A 13,442-nucleotide genomic window follows, 5' to 3' on the forward strand; every position below is an offset into this window, starting at 1 on the left:
CAGTGTGCGTCACATGGCTAGCTCTCGGCCAGACTTCATGCAGTTTGCCATTAAAATGTTGTCGTTGCTGCCCACCGTGCAAGTCTTACCCGTTTGATTGAAACGCCCGCACACACACGCGGTTGGACGAATTAAAACACTAACGCGGATAACCCGACCGTCAGCCCGGTGCGCCCCAGGAGCACGACGTAGCAGCGGTTAGTTTGGAGGTTGTTCTCTACAAAGCGGTGTGTTCCGGTAGGCACGACAAGCAAGCTAACGTTCGTTCGTCAGGCCCGGACAGACAGCGGCGAGGAGGCCCCAAACCGCACTGGGAAACCGGGTGGGGAACCATGGCTAACATCGCAGTTCAGAGGATAAAGCGCGAGTTCAAGGAGGTGCTCAAAAGCGAAGAGGTCAGCCTGTTGTTGCTATTTTTGTTTTTCTTTGTCTCGGTCGGCTATGATAGGAAGGTTCTTTGCCACTGACGCGTCGCTAGCTAAGGTAACCTCCGGCTAGCTAGCTCCGGCTACCTTGCGAGCCGCCGTTCTGTTTCACTAACGTCACGCTTCGCCGCTGTTACTCAGCTCACGGGGACAGCTTGTCGTCTTTTACACTGTACTTAAACCCAACTAAGCACATTTCGAGCGAACAAGTAAACCGTTTTTTTCCCATGGTGTGCCTGAGGAACCGCACTATGACCGTATGGTAACTGCTAGCACGGTTAGCCATCAAAAATAGTTCGATAAAGTCCTGTGTCATTGATTCAGTCGCCGGTTATTCTGATTGTGATATACATTCATGCTCTGAATTTAGTCAGGGTTGTCAACAAGTTGGCGGTTAACAGTTGAAATAGCTGTTGCTCATGGTGTGGGGTGTCATTTTTATGCTGCATAGGCAGGTTTGTGTTTTGACAGCAAGCTCAATTAACGCTTTCCAGCCTGTCTGCCTTGCTCACTGCTTCTAAGCTTCTTCGCCGTTTCAGACTAGCAAAAACCAGATAAAGGTGGATCTGGTGGACGAGAACTTCACGGAACTTAAAGGGGAGATAGCAGGGCCACCTGACACACCATATGAAGGTGAGAAGCCTATGGGGACTTCTTGGGAGACTGCTTCCATGATAGTCATTCATTTTATTCTTTAACAGGCCTCGCAAATTATTATTTCACTTCAAAGTAGACATGTATCATCAATGAAGCACTCGTGAGTTTTGCAATCACTACTACATTCTTAACAACCAAGTCCTAGCTGATAGCTTTTCAAGACTTTAAAAGCAAGCAGGTATGTTTCGATTAGTGAGTGGTTCAAAACAAGCAAACTGAATTTTTACCTTAACTCAAATGGGAGACGCAACCCGTAGGTCTTCATAGGCACACAATATTTTTAGGTTCAACAGGTGTTATTTCCAATGGAAATGGTTGTATTTCATGACAAACATGCCACCTGACATCATAGGATGAGAAGCCTCTGGAGTCGTGGCTGCCAACATTAGCTGTGCTTCCATTACAGTTACTAACGTCATTCTACACAAGGTCTCGCAAAATCAACTTCAAAGATACCCTGCATATTTAACCCCTGGTCATTTTTTTCTTCTTCATGTCATTCTTGTATTATTTTACCTCCGCATCATTCTTGCAGTATCTTACCTAAGAGATGGCACACTCCTGCGAATGTCTATAAAACTAAGTGGCAATGCCATGTTGAACTTTGGCATGTTGTCACAATCTGGGTGAAGTTTCAGCTCACTAGTGTCTGCTTTCCCTGATGTGAAATGCTTTTGTTAATATCAAAGGATTGCAAAAATACTGCACAAGGGTTAATGCCATCTTGAGTTCTACAAAATCCAATGCTAAGCTTCATACATTTTAAGGTCTTTGATGTTGTAGCGCAACTTTTATGTCCAGCACCTAACCCTGTACGAATATACGTTTGATAATGTTCGTTGAAAAAAATCCCAAATACTTGCGTCATCCGTCAGCAACTTCACCAAATGCTCACTTAACAGGAAATGGACACGCTACTTTTTTGAAGGCAAAATCAAGACATTGTGGTTTGCCAGTAATCACTTAATTGTGAAAATTAATGGTTGATGATGCCAACATCTAGTGTTTTGGTTGTGTCTTGGGGCTACTTGGAAAATATTTAAAAAAATTATGTCCGATTTAAGTAAATATCGTCAGGCAGTTCATAAGTCCTTGAATACAATTATGTATGCGCTATGTTCTAACCTGTGGTACAGCGTCACCAAAACAGGTTTTTCTGTTGTAAACATCACATGACTCATCAAATTACTGAAAGTAAAACTGCTATAGTCGTTCAAAATTTATTTGTAATTTTTTTGTTCCTGATATTTTAACTTCTAAAACCTCTAAAGGGACTAATTCAAAACACCTCCATTTTTTTGAGATTTCACAATATCATTTAATATTTACATTTTTAATTTTTTAAAATGATTTAATTTTATTTTCATTGTAATGCTCATATTTTCAAATAGTTATGATTTTCAATTTTGCCTTGGTTTTGTGTCAGACAGGGAGAGAGAATCAAGTGTTTTTTTTGGGGGGGGGTGGATTTGGTTCATTTATCTCTATTTCCTCTCATTCAATTGCCATTGATTATTTGCAGATTTTTGCTCATTTATTAATTGTAGTCAATTATTTTGGCATGTACACACACTCATAAACTGTGTAATACGGATGGTGCGCAAGTTTGGGTATTCATAGAAAAATGAACTCGAGCTGCGTTGCAAGGGAAAAACAACTGCTTCAAGCACATCCAACGTTACACTGGTGCAGTGCTCACGGACCACTCATAATGTGGGAAAATTGAAACACTTAGCCGGCAACAAATGTATAACTTCACAAATATGATCACAAGAAAATTCATATGAAGAGTTCACAAAGATGAGATTTAGTCTGTTTTGCTAGAGATTATACATTGCCACCTAACTGTTGTTGCGTCATACACAGTAAAATAGAAAAAATCAGAATTTGACCCTAAAATTAAGGGTGCGTCTATGTATGGGAAATTGAGCTATATTTTACTTTTTGAGAATCATCAAGAGGTATGATTGAGTGCATCCTCAAGGTATAGCTAAAGGGTTGGTACACGGGACAAAAAAATGTAGGAAAGCACTCTAATAGATCCACTTGGACAATATATAATCACACAAAGATGGATCTTACTATATTTCTGCAACAGTCCATATAACACAACATTGTGTGAGTTATTTACTTTCTTTGTAGTCCTCATACTACTATGTAATGTACACATATAGCAACCCTGCAGTTTTGTAATTTAACTTCGCGTTAATTTCTAAGTTGTTTTGCTACTGAACTGATGTTGGGACATGCTTACTGTAGTGTATGTGCCTTTAAGTGGCATGTGTGTGTGATTTCAGAAACTTAGCTGGTCAGTCTGCGTGTGAGTATCATGGCTGGCCTATTGTAGCTCCTTGCGACTTTTCATTCTGTATTTGTCAGGTTAACTGTCCAGTTTGGTAGGTTTATCCTTGTTGGAATTTCAATGCATCGTCACAAGGTTGGGTGAATATATCAGACAGAATGCAAAAGCCAGACTTAGAGATGCTCCCATGCGCCTACTGGTGGATCTTTTGATGAATGAAAATGTCCTTATTGTATGATAATGATCTTTGTTCTTTTCTTTCAGGAGGTAGATACCAACTAGAAATTAAAATTCCAGAGACATATCCTTTCAATCCACCCAAGGTTGGTTGGTGTTTAGTTATGTATCCTTTAATTTTTGCTTTCCAAATAGTTGCTTAACTTTTACAAATGATCTATAATTGTGCAGGTACGGTTTATCACAAAGATCTGGCATCCCAACATCAGTTCAGTCACAGGTGCAATATGTTTGGACATCCTCAAAGACCAATGGTGAGTGTGTTGCACTTTGCCGGGACCAATCATGAAAGCCTTGCTTGTCAGCTATATCTGGCGAGACATCATGAAGTTTTTACTTTACTATTCTAAACGTACCCATTTAGATGGCGCACATAATGCTTGTACCAGTCTGCATTGGCTTTTTAGACTGTTTAGTAAATTAAAGGTGGAGATTGTAAAAGTGGCAACTGTTTTCTTTTGATTTTTTTTTTTCCTCTTTTTTTCCGCCCCTACATCCAATAATGGTAATTTTTGGACTTCTTTGCTCTAAAGTCAAAGCCTTTGGCTGAGCACTGTGCAATACTAGCCCTTTTCAATAATACCAGCTCAATGATAGGAAAGTTGCACTACACCTTATTATTTAAGTTAGAATTTATTGTAAATAAGCTTAGAATTTGATTACATTTTTAATGTGTCTGAATAATACTATATCTACAACATCACACAAACTATATTGGAAGTAAACATCATCTGGACCCATTTTAATCATGCTGTCCAAAGAAAAGACAAAAATGTGAGGTGATGTATGCAATAAGCTCTGTGTGTATCTTTTAGGGCGGCGGCCATGACACTGAGGACTGTCCTCTTGTCACTACAAGCTTTATTGGCAGCTGCAGAGCCAGATGATCCACAGGATGCAGTGGTAGCCAATCAGGTCAGCGAGTATGCATGTTTGCACAATATGTTCGTCATTTTATGAATATTAATACTAGAGCTGGGATGAGACAAATCCCACAAGATGAGATGGAGTCTTATGTCGATGAGTTGTTTTAGGCAAAATTTGTAATATAAAATAACTTAATGTAAATTGAAATTTAAATTTCAAGTTTTCATAATGGTTCCTTTGTACAGAACAAACCAACAAAATGAATGATCTGGTGTGCAAATGCAGATGTTAACCCTACCCTACCCTAACCCTAACACTTGGGTCACTGATTACATTTAATGTATGTACAGTGTATATTTTTGCTGGGTTAAAAACAAATATAAACACAGAAGACCAAACATAATTTCACTGACAAACGACCAGATTTTATAATTGCTTTGATAATCAACATTTTTCTATTTATAGACTGAAATTTTAAACAACTCTAGACAATACTTCTTTACTCTTTGAATGGCAACAAGTAATGCGCGGCCTTGTCAAAGTCAAAGGGCAAGTTACAAGGTTCAAAGGTTTGTTCCAACTTGGCTGCTGAGTGAGAGGCATGGTCCTGATGCCTGCCAACAGTAATGATTATTTTGTTCAAAAATGTTTATTTTCTTCAAGGTCTCATCCATTTTTGGCTGTGTGTTTTACTGTCTCATAACAAGCATTCCCATGTGTATTCCATTGACAATCTGACAATCAAAACGCTGTAAGTACTTTTACGAGGATACAATGGAGAAAATATTTTGGCAGTTAATCTTTTTAGGTCTGACATAGGATGGCAGAGAGCTAAGAAATATTTTCAGGGATATCTGGTGTAAAAAGGTTGAGAACCATTGCAATATTCAGTTGATGCTTGAGACCCTTCTCATGCAAATGCTTGTTTGTTCCACAGTACAAGCAAAACCCAGAAATGTTCAAACAGACAGCAAGGCTCTGGTCTCACGTCTACGCTGGCGCGCCCGTCTCCTGTCCAGAGTACACGCGCAAAATAGATGAACTCTGTGCCATGGGCTTTGAAAAAGTAAGCGCCACGCTGCCATCTTTGACATCCCATGCTATAGCCGCTCTGATTTCTCATGTGCATTACCCCTTCAGAATGCAGTAATAGTGGCCTTGTCGTCAAAATCCTGGGACGTGGAGACGGCGACGGAGCTACTAATCAGTAACTGAATCTTGACGACAACTTTGACATCTTCATGCCCCCCACACACCCTCGTATTACCGTCATCTCTCTGCGTCTGTTCCCGCGTCGTACCTTCTGTTTCACAGTGGACTCTGCCCCACCCGCACTCCCCCCGCCCCTCTGCTGTGCCACACACTCCAATCAGTTGCTTGGCAAGCACGCATCGCCGGCCCCTTTGAAGGTCATTCAACATTCCGGTCAGTGGTACAATCAGAAGTCCGACCACTTATGCCCCCGCCTTGCGACTCGGCCGCCACGTCTCTGACCCACTACGACAACCATTCGTCACCTATGCAGGCATTCGCGTTCAGTTTTGGAAAACCTTTTTGTAAGAGAGTCACACCGTTCAGGCACAACCTTTTGGACTCCCCAGTAGTCCCGAGGCGAATGCCATTTTCAAGCGTAGACAACGACAAACGGAATACATGATCATGCGCCACAAAAGGCATTAGTGAGTAGCCTATAGTGTAAATAAATTCCACAAATCTGATTTCATCGTTTAGGCCAAGAAGGCGGAACATGGCAATTATTCTGGCACAGGCATAAATAAACAAGGCTTATTCTTTGTTTTTATTTTAATTTTTAGAGACCACATATCTTCACCACACCCTCAGTGTTGTCACATTGGTGTGACACTTGTCTCATACAAGTTTGGAACCAGGTTTACCACTAGAAAACATTTACAGTGAAATTACGTTCTTACTTTGATTGCTCTCTTAAGATGGTTGACAAGCCTCCTTCATGACATTTAAAACAAAAAAGGAAAACGTTTTTATTTTGGCCTTCTACATGAATATATTTGGTTTCTTGTTTTTAAAAACATTGAAGAAACATGTTAAATGCAACCTCCAAAGTTAAACTAAATGCGTAGGTTTTACATCACCATGACAATACAACAGATAAATATGTCAAAAGATTCATCTGTAAATAAAGGTACAGTCTGTGTAAATTAACAGTGTTTGGTGTGTATTCTCATGCTTTCGTGCGCTGGATTTCTTGGCTTGAATGTGTCCGGTATAACACACAACAAACAAATGTTATTAAATATTCACTTACAATTAGTAGAGGGATTTCGATGTCAGAGAACTTATTTTGAATTTTAATTTGAATTTAGAGCAAGAACAATGTTCGGTTATAATCATCCATCATAAAATACAGACTGCCTTTCACGCAGGCTTGTAGTGAACTGGGTAACAGATGGTACGCCTGCTAGCATGTTGTTTAGATCGTCTCCCAACAAAGCCTGCCAGTGGACAGAATTTCAAGGCACGGCAGTAGCACAAGTGTGCCTAAACTCTTAGTAGCTCCAAAGCGCCCAAACAGACAAAAATACGTATTTGCACCAGTGAATATGACCCAGCTTTCCAGTCTTCCATGAGATTAAAGCTTCTCTGTCACTTGTGGTCGCAATATGTGTTCAAAAATACACCTGCATACCTTAAAGATACCGAAAACATCCTGCTTTAAAAAGAAAACTAGAGATGATTACACATGTTGTTTAATCCCACAGTGGTAATAATCTGATGGTGCTCTATGAATTAAAGCAGCAACCTGTATGTGGTTTTCTTGTCCTCACAATTGCCATCATTTCCTTACATCAGTGCTTCCAAATATTTTTTGCAAAGACTCTCCTAGGAAAGAGAAAACTTCCCCTCAATTCACCACAATGACTATAAATAAGAATATTAAAATTAGTAGTAATTATATATTGGGAAACAGAAAAAAAATAACAAAGTGCCATGTCCATTCTTAATTACACGGAAACATTTTTTGACCAGCGGAGCTGTTGGATGTAAAATGAATTTAAAACGCCCAACTCATACTTTGACTCAGTGCGACTCCACCACCTGGTGCCGTGGATTTGCAATTACACTTCACATGGAAAAAGCAAAGCCTGTTCCACGAGGTCATAAAAGGGCGCGCCCTACTATTTGAGAAGGACTCCCTTATAGGAATCAATCAACAACTTGATCTGTGTTCATTTGTCCTTGAGTTTCATGTTTTCAACTTCGTGGTGTGAAGACGCCCACCAGGTGAATCAGCCGTGTGTGGCGAAGCGGTCACTGGCGGGCATCTTGTTTCTGTCAGTCTGCTACTGCTGCTGCTGAGTTACGTGATAGCCGCAGTGTCATTGTCAGAGTCGGCTGTGCAGCGAGCCATCTCGGGTCCCACTTGAGGTCCTGAGGTGGACCAATGGACCATTGTTGGGATATCTTCATGTGAGACACCATGTAGGCTAAAGGTTACGCTTTGTTGTTACTATTATTTTCTTCATCACACCTGGACAACATGATCCAAATCCTCTGCCTGGCCATGCTGCTACCTTCGGGTAAGATTTGCAATTGTCATTTAAACTGCTCTTATATAACGACTTCCATCTTTAGAAGGTACGAAAAGCGTGTTGGGAGTTGGTCTGTCCAAAACGTATTAATGATGATGTCATCTTTGTGCCTGCAGTTGTTCATTCAGCTCAGGGTTACTTTGCCCAGAAGCTCCTCCATGATTTGATGGAGAACTATACCAGTGCCCTGCGGCCCGTGGAGGATACCGACCGAGCACTTAACGTCACTTTACAGATCACGCTCTCGCAGATTAAAGATATGGTGAGTCAGTCCAACCCATCCTTGCCATATCTAAATTCAGTAACCAAAAAACCTAAGATGAAATTTAAGTACGGTTGGTTTGTTTTGATTTTTTTACAACATAATTTTGTGATGAAGACAGGCCCTTAAGCTAAAGGCCTCGTTTGATTTGACTACCTTTGCTGAGTCCAGAATTTTAAGAACCAAAACAAAAAAAATCACACATAAATCCCCGCTCCCAGGAAGTTTTGTTCCATTACAACAAAGGAAGCCAGGTGGATACAAATGGCCATCTAAGAGCCCAGAGGCTTAATGTACTTGAATGTAAAGTCTAGCTCATAAAGTACCAGGCCGGGCTTACTGTTACTTAGCAGGATCAGGTTCCCGTTCAGGTCTACTAATTGTGTCACTCTGCACTGAAAACCACAACTTACATGTTGTGTCCATCTCTGTGTGTGCTAGAGGATTGAAACCTGTAAAGTGGAATGATAACCATGAATACTTGCATGAAAGCTGATAACAAAGGTTTCTTTTTAAAGCCCGTGCTTTGGTTGTGCTCTTAGGATGAGAGGAACCAAGTGTTGATCGCCTACCTGTGGATAAGACAGAGGTGGCACGACGCTTACTTGAAGTGGAATAAGGAGGACTACGATGGGCTGGAGATCATCCACATCCCCAGCAACCTTGTGTGGAGACCTGACCTCGTCCTCTATAACAAGTATGCCCGTATGTCATTCACACTATTCTGACTGCTTTGCTTTTAACAATTTTGTTTTTTTATTTTTCTTTGCCCCAAAATGTGCTTCTTGACATATGGCTATGGTATTTCGAAGGACTAAAACGAGCCTTAAAGTAATTCTCGATACAAACAACACAACTTTATTTTGAAATTGTGTTAACAAACAACTTAATTACGCTTATATGGGCTTTAACATAGAGCACCTGATGCCGGTTCTTACCAGTAGCACGAGCTCTGTCCGCTTCTAGCTAGCAGCATTTGAGTGCTCCATATAGGCTGGCGTGATAGATGAAAATGACTGCAAACCTACAGCCTGACAGTTGCTTTTCCTACAAACCACACACTCAAATTCTAGCTGCCAAATTTGAGCAAAATTTATGCGAGACATTTGAAGGAAGAGTAGAAGGAAAGTAGTGTACTTCTTTGTGGGGTTTTTTTTTTTTTTTACTTGCCCTTTAACCATTCAACTCTTGAACAGAATAAAGAATACATTTCTTAACATTGCTTAAGTTTTGCAGTATTTCCCAGAAGAGGAGGAGATGACAATCGGGGACTTGATGTTCTTGAGCTGTTTTACTGCTCTTTCTTTGTTCGTCCAGGGCTGATGACGCCTTGTCCGGGCCAATGGACACCAACGTAAAGTTGCGCTACAATGGGGAGATCACCTGGGATGCTCCTGCGATCACCAAGAGCTCCTGCGTGGTGGACGTCTCTTACTTTCCCTTCGACAGCCAGGAATGTAATTTAACTTTTGGATCCTGGACCTACAATGGAAACCAGGTTTGTACAGCACAGAACAAGCTATATAGTGGTTGTACCACAATGTGCAACAAACTGGAACAGTCACAAGCCATTGAAGAGACATGGAAAACACTGACAAACACAATGGGTAGCCTGCTGGGTTGCCTTTTACAGTCCCCCGAAATGTATCTTTTGTTTTTAGTACACAAAAAAGCACAAAAAATGTCCACTTTTATAAAGATACTTCATTTTCACCATTTCACCCCTGTCCCACATTGCAGGTGGACATTTTCATGGACATGGACAGCGGCGACCTATCCGACTTTGTCGAAAACGTGGAGTGGGAGTGCCACGGCATGCCGGCCACCAAGAACGTCATCATGTATGGCTGTTGCTCCGACCCCTACCCCGACATCACCTACACCGTGCTGTTGCAGCGTCGCTCTTCCTTCTACATCTTCAACCTGCTCCTCCCATGCTTCCTTATCTCCTTCCTGGCTCCTCTTGGATTCTACCTGCCTGCGGACTCTGGGGAGAAGGTTTCTCTCGGGGTGACGGTGCTTCTGGCTCTTACAGTGTTCCAGCTTATGGTGGCTGAGAGCATGCCTCCTTCAGAGAGTGTGCCTCTCATAGGTAAGCTGTGGGATGGATGGATGGAGCTAAGTTTCTTTCCCCTACATTAGAATCGTGTGTCGGGGAAGAAACCTAGAACACATGCAGGATAGCGGCCCTCAAGTACTGAGTTTTGACACCCCTGGACTAGATAGGTCTAGATATAGGTTTCAATCTTAGCTAGATCTCGCTAGATAGAGAGAGTGAGCTGGCTAGGCTCAATTGAGCAGGCTAAAGCTAGATAGAGGAAGCCCACTTTACCTAGGTAGAGCTAGATAGACAGAGCTGCTTTTCGCTATCTAGAGCTAGCTACACTGTAGACAGACTGTTGGTTAGTTAGTTAGGTAGTTTTCAAAAGAGAAACCTGTTTAATCCACCTATGTGTGCGCGTGTGTCACTCAGGCAAGTACTATATCGCCACCATGACCATGGTCACAGCCTCCACATCTCTCACCATCTTCATCATGAATATCCACTTCTGTGGGCCCGAGGCCAAACCAGTTCCCCACTGGGCAAAAGTGCTGATTATCGACTATATGTCCAAGATCTTCTGTGTATACGAGGTGGGCGAGAACTGCGCCTCCTCCTCATCCTCTCCATCCACTCATTTGGCTCAGGATGACGTCAGTCGCCAGTGCCTTGCCTCCCATAACGGAGCAAACGGCCAAGCAGGATGTCACAGTAGTCAAGAAAAGCGACAGGGTCCCAAGAACCCCAAACCCCAGACCCCGACAGCACAAGAACATCCCAAAATAAAAACTCAGCACCACATCACCAGGGCAGAGAGGAGCCTCTACTCGACTTTTCCGCTTGGGAAGTACGAAGTCTCTAATGGGAAGAATCCAGCAGGGGACTGTAAAAACGAGCAGAAGGTTCCATATCGCCCCGGAGAGAAAAATCTACCCTGTTGCCCGGAAGACAAAAAAACAACAGCCCACGGCCCTACGGTAACATTTGGTCCCTGCGTGTTCTGTCGTCATGGCAATGGTATCCCCGGTGGGGATCCTAAGCTAGTGCGCAACGTTGAGTACATTGCAAATTGTTTTCGGGAGCAGAGGGCCACATGCGCCAAGGGGGCTGAGTGGAAAAAGATTGCTAAAGTGATGGACAGATTCTTCATGTGGATCTTTTTCATTATGGTCTTTCTTATGAGCATCCTTGTCATTGGGAAGGCCCCGTGAACAATCCAGTCATTCTGTTTAATTTTTTTTGTTTCTGCTGAGTTCTCATGGCTTACATGATGACCGTACAGTGAATCCCTATTATTCCTGAAGGACAAGGACAGAGCCCTCTCACGAACAAAAAAAGGTAAATGACGTTTTTCCAGGCTACTGATACCTGTAACTGACTAAAGTCCATCCATCAGTACATTAAAGCAAAAAAAAAAAATGTTATCATTGTGGCCTGACACAAAAAAGTATCGTAGTCTCGAGTTTTTCCAGCAAATAATGAAAAAATAACATATCCCTAAATTTTTTTTTTATAGGTACTTAATCACGAAGATTTTGAACGTAGCTTAACACCAAACACCGTTCTTAACATTCCGCGTGGTTCTGACCTTTTCTTCTTCAACGTGCACACGATTTTTTGCCAGTTGAGAGTGCTGAAACGCTCCCTGTCAAGCACAACTTGGATTTACAGCGGCAGCACTTGCCCAACCTTTGAATACACATAAGAGGATCTGCTGTTCACCTGCATTCGCCGCAGTGAAATCATACACCCAGGCCTCTCAAAAACACAGTGTTCGTACACACTCAGGATTAGCTGAATCCTCTTTTTTTTTCTCTTTTCAAAATCACTCAGTGAAATGTTAATGAGCGTGCTTTGTTGGTAGCACAGCCTGGGCACAGGAGAACGTAACGTAATACGGAGCATTAATTATGGAACACAGTTTGACACCACCTCCTGCAAAATAGCATGCATTTTAATACAAGTACTACACAGTACAATGTTGAGAGCGTGGAGTGTGTTTGCAAAGATGTTTTATGCATTTTCTACATCATTAGTGCGTACAGTTGTCCATTCAAATACCATGTTATCAGGCTAATGATAATTACATACTATTTATTTTTGAATGTGTTGTAATAAGGGATACACTTGGTGGGTTTTTTTTTTTTTTTTTTTACAATTTCATCTCTGATGAAACCATGTTAAATGAAAGATTGTTTCTTTTAAATCGATATACAGCGATGAATGACAGAAAATGTGTGTCATGTCGTTCGAATTATTTTTTGAGGTTTATTTAGTTGGAACAACATCTTTATATTTACTTTACTAAATATACTTAAAGGATTATCGACATCATCACTGTGATGAGGAACAAATCAAGTGCAGAATATTAATAAAGGTGTTTACACAAAATTATACAATTTGATTAACCTATCTTTAAATTTTGTCTTATGTTTTCTTCCACCTTGGACTACTAACCTCGTACAAATCCTTGTCTCCCTTTTGAACAACCCAGACATATTCAAGTTTTGATACAATCCGAAATCTTGCCGGATTACATCGTGAACACTTAACACTATAAATGATTATTCATGTTAAGCGAACAAGGACATCAACGTAAAACAAACAAGTCACGTCTTCGCTGCCCAAAATATCGTTAGCAGAGGATGGTTTCGATCCGTCGACCTCTGGGTTATGGGCCCAGCACGCTTCCGCTGCGCCACTCTGCTTCACATTACACAATGAAGTACACAATATTCTAATAGAATACAATACACAAACGCTTTTATTTGACAACAGTAGAGGGTGCTATAACGCCATGTACCGTGTCATACTGCTGATGACCCGCCCCAAACCATCGAGAAGGTCTGGTCGCAGGATGTAGGACGGGGAGAAACCATCCTCGGGTTGCACACTTCAATATTAGTAGCCTAATAACGTACTAAAATGGGACATTGTTGTCAACTAGTGCACAGATTTATCTCACTCGTAACTTGTACTCCACGTGAGCCAATGTCACATATGATGGATGGTACACATCTAAATTAAATTATACCGGTATATTTCCAAATGGTAGGTTTTCCTTGCTTTAAAAAAAAACAAA

The 13,442-nt window shown here is 41.4% G+C and overlaps 2 protein-coding genes across 4 annotated transcripts; both read left to right on the plus strand.

Moving 5' to 3' along the window:
• Positions 1-6,669, plus strand: ube2ka (ubiquitin-conjugating enzyme E2Ka (UBC1 homolog, yeast)). 3 transcript variants are annotated; one of them, XM_088431284.1, is made up of 8 exons: positions 1-197; positions 274-395; positions 965-1,058; positions 3,649-3,707; positions 3,793-3,875; positions 4,437-4,536; positions 5,426-5,554; positions 5,629-6,669. In XM_088431284.1, the coding sequence occupies exons 2-8, from the start codon at positions 333-335 to the stop codon at positions 5,701-5,703; spliced, it is 603 nt and encodes a 200-aa protein (XP_088287410.1). In that variant the 5' UTR covers positions 1-197; positions 274-332; the 3' UTR covers positions 5,704-6,669. The 3 variants fall into 3 exon arrangements, with proteins under 3 accessions (XP_088287410.1, XP_088287409.1, XP_088287411.1); XM_088431283.1 differs by having other exon boundaries at positions 2-395; XM_088431285.1 differs by lacking the exons at positions 1-197; positions 274-395 and adding an exon at positions 402-880.
• Positions 6,670-7,941: 1,272 nt separating this feature from the next.
• LOC148413746 (neuronal acetylcholine receptor subunit alpha-9-II) lies at positions 7,942-12,609 on the plus strand. The gene is made up of 6 exons (XM_088431584.1): positions 7,942-8,045; positions 8,174-8,319; positions 8,862-9,016; positions 9,637-9,817; positions 10,060-10,411; positions 10,793-12,609. The coding sequence occupies exons 1-6, from the start codon at positions 8,006-8,008 to the stop codon at positions 11,569-11,571; spliced, it is 1,653 nt and encodes a 550-aa protein (XP_088287710.1). The 5' UTR covers positions 7,942-8,005; the 3' UTR covers positions 11,572-12,609.
• The last annotated feature ends 833 nt before the right edge of the window (positions 12,610-13,442 follow it).

The sequence above is a fragment of the Hippichthys cyanospilos genome, chromosome 13 (genome assembly GCF_059441005.1).
Source record: "Hippichthys cyanospilos isolate Australia breed blue-spotted pipefish chromosome 13, RoL_Hcya_1.0, whole genome shotgun sequence".
Lineage (NCBI taxonomy): Eukaryota > Metazoa > Chordata > Actinopteri > Syngnathiformes > Syngnathidae > Hippichthys > Hippichthys cyanospilos.

Coding starts and splice junctions, on each gene's coding strand:
- ube2ka (XM_088431284.1), top strand. CDS start 333: ATGGCTAACATCGCAGTTCAGAGGATAAAGCGCGAGTTCAAGGAGGTG. Junction 396..964: donor AGGTGCTCAAAAGCGAAGAG/GTCAGCCTGTTG, acceptor TCGCCGTTTCAG/ACTAGCAAAAACCAGATAAA. Junction 5,555..5,628: donor GTGCCATGGGCTTTGAAAAA/GTAAGCGCCACG, acceptor TTACCCCTTCAG/AATGCAGTAATAGTGGCCTT.
- LOC148413746 (XM_088431584.1), top strand. CDS start 8,006: ATGATCCAAATCCTCTGCCTGGCCATGCTGCTACCTTCGG. Junction 9,818..10,059: donor GGACCTACAATGGAAACCAG/GTTTGTACAGCA, acceptor CCCACATTGCAG/GTGGACATTTTCATGGACAT. Junction 10,412..10,792: donor AGAGAGTGTGCCTCTCATAG/GTAAGCTGTGGG, acceptor TGTGTCACTCAG/GCAAGTACTATATCGCCACC.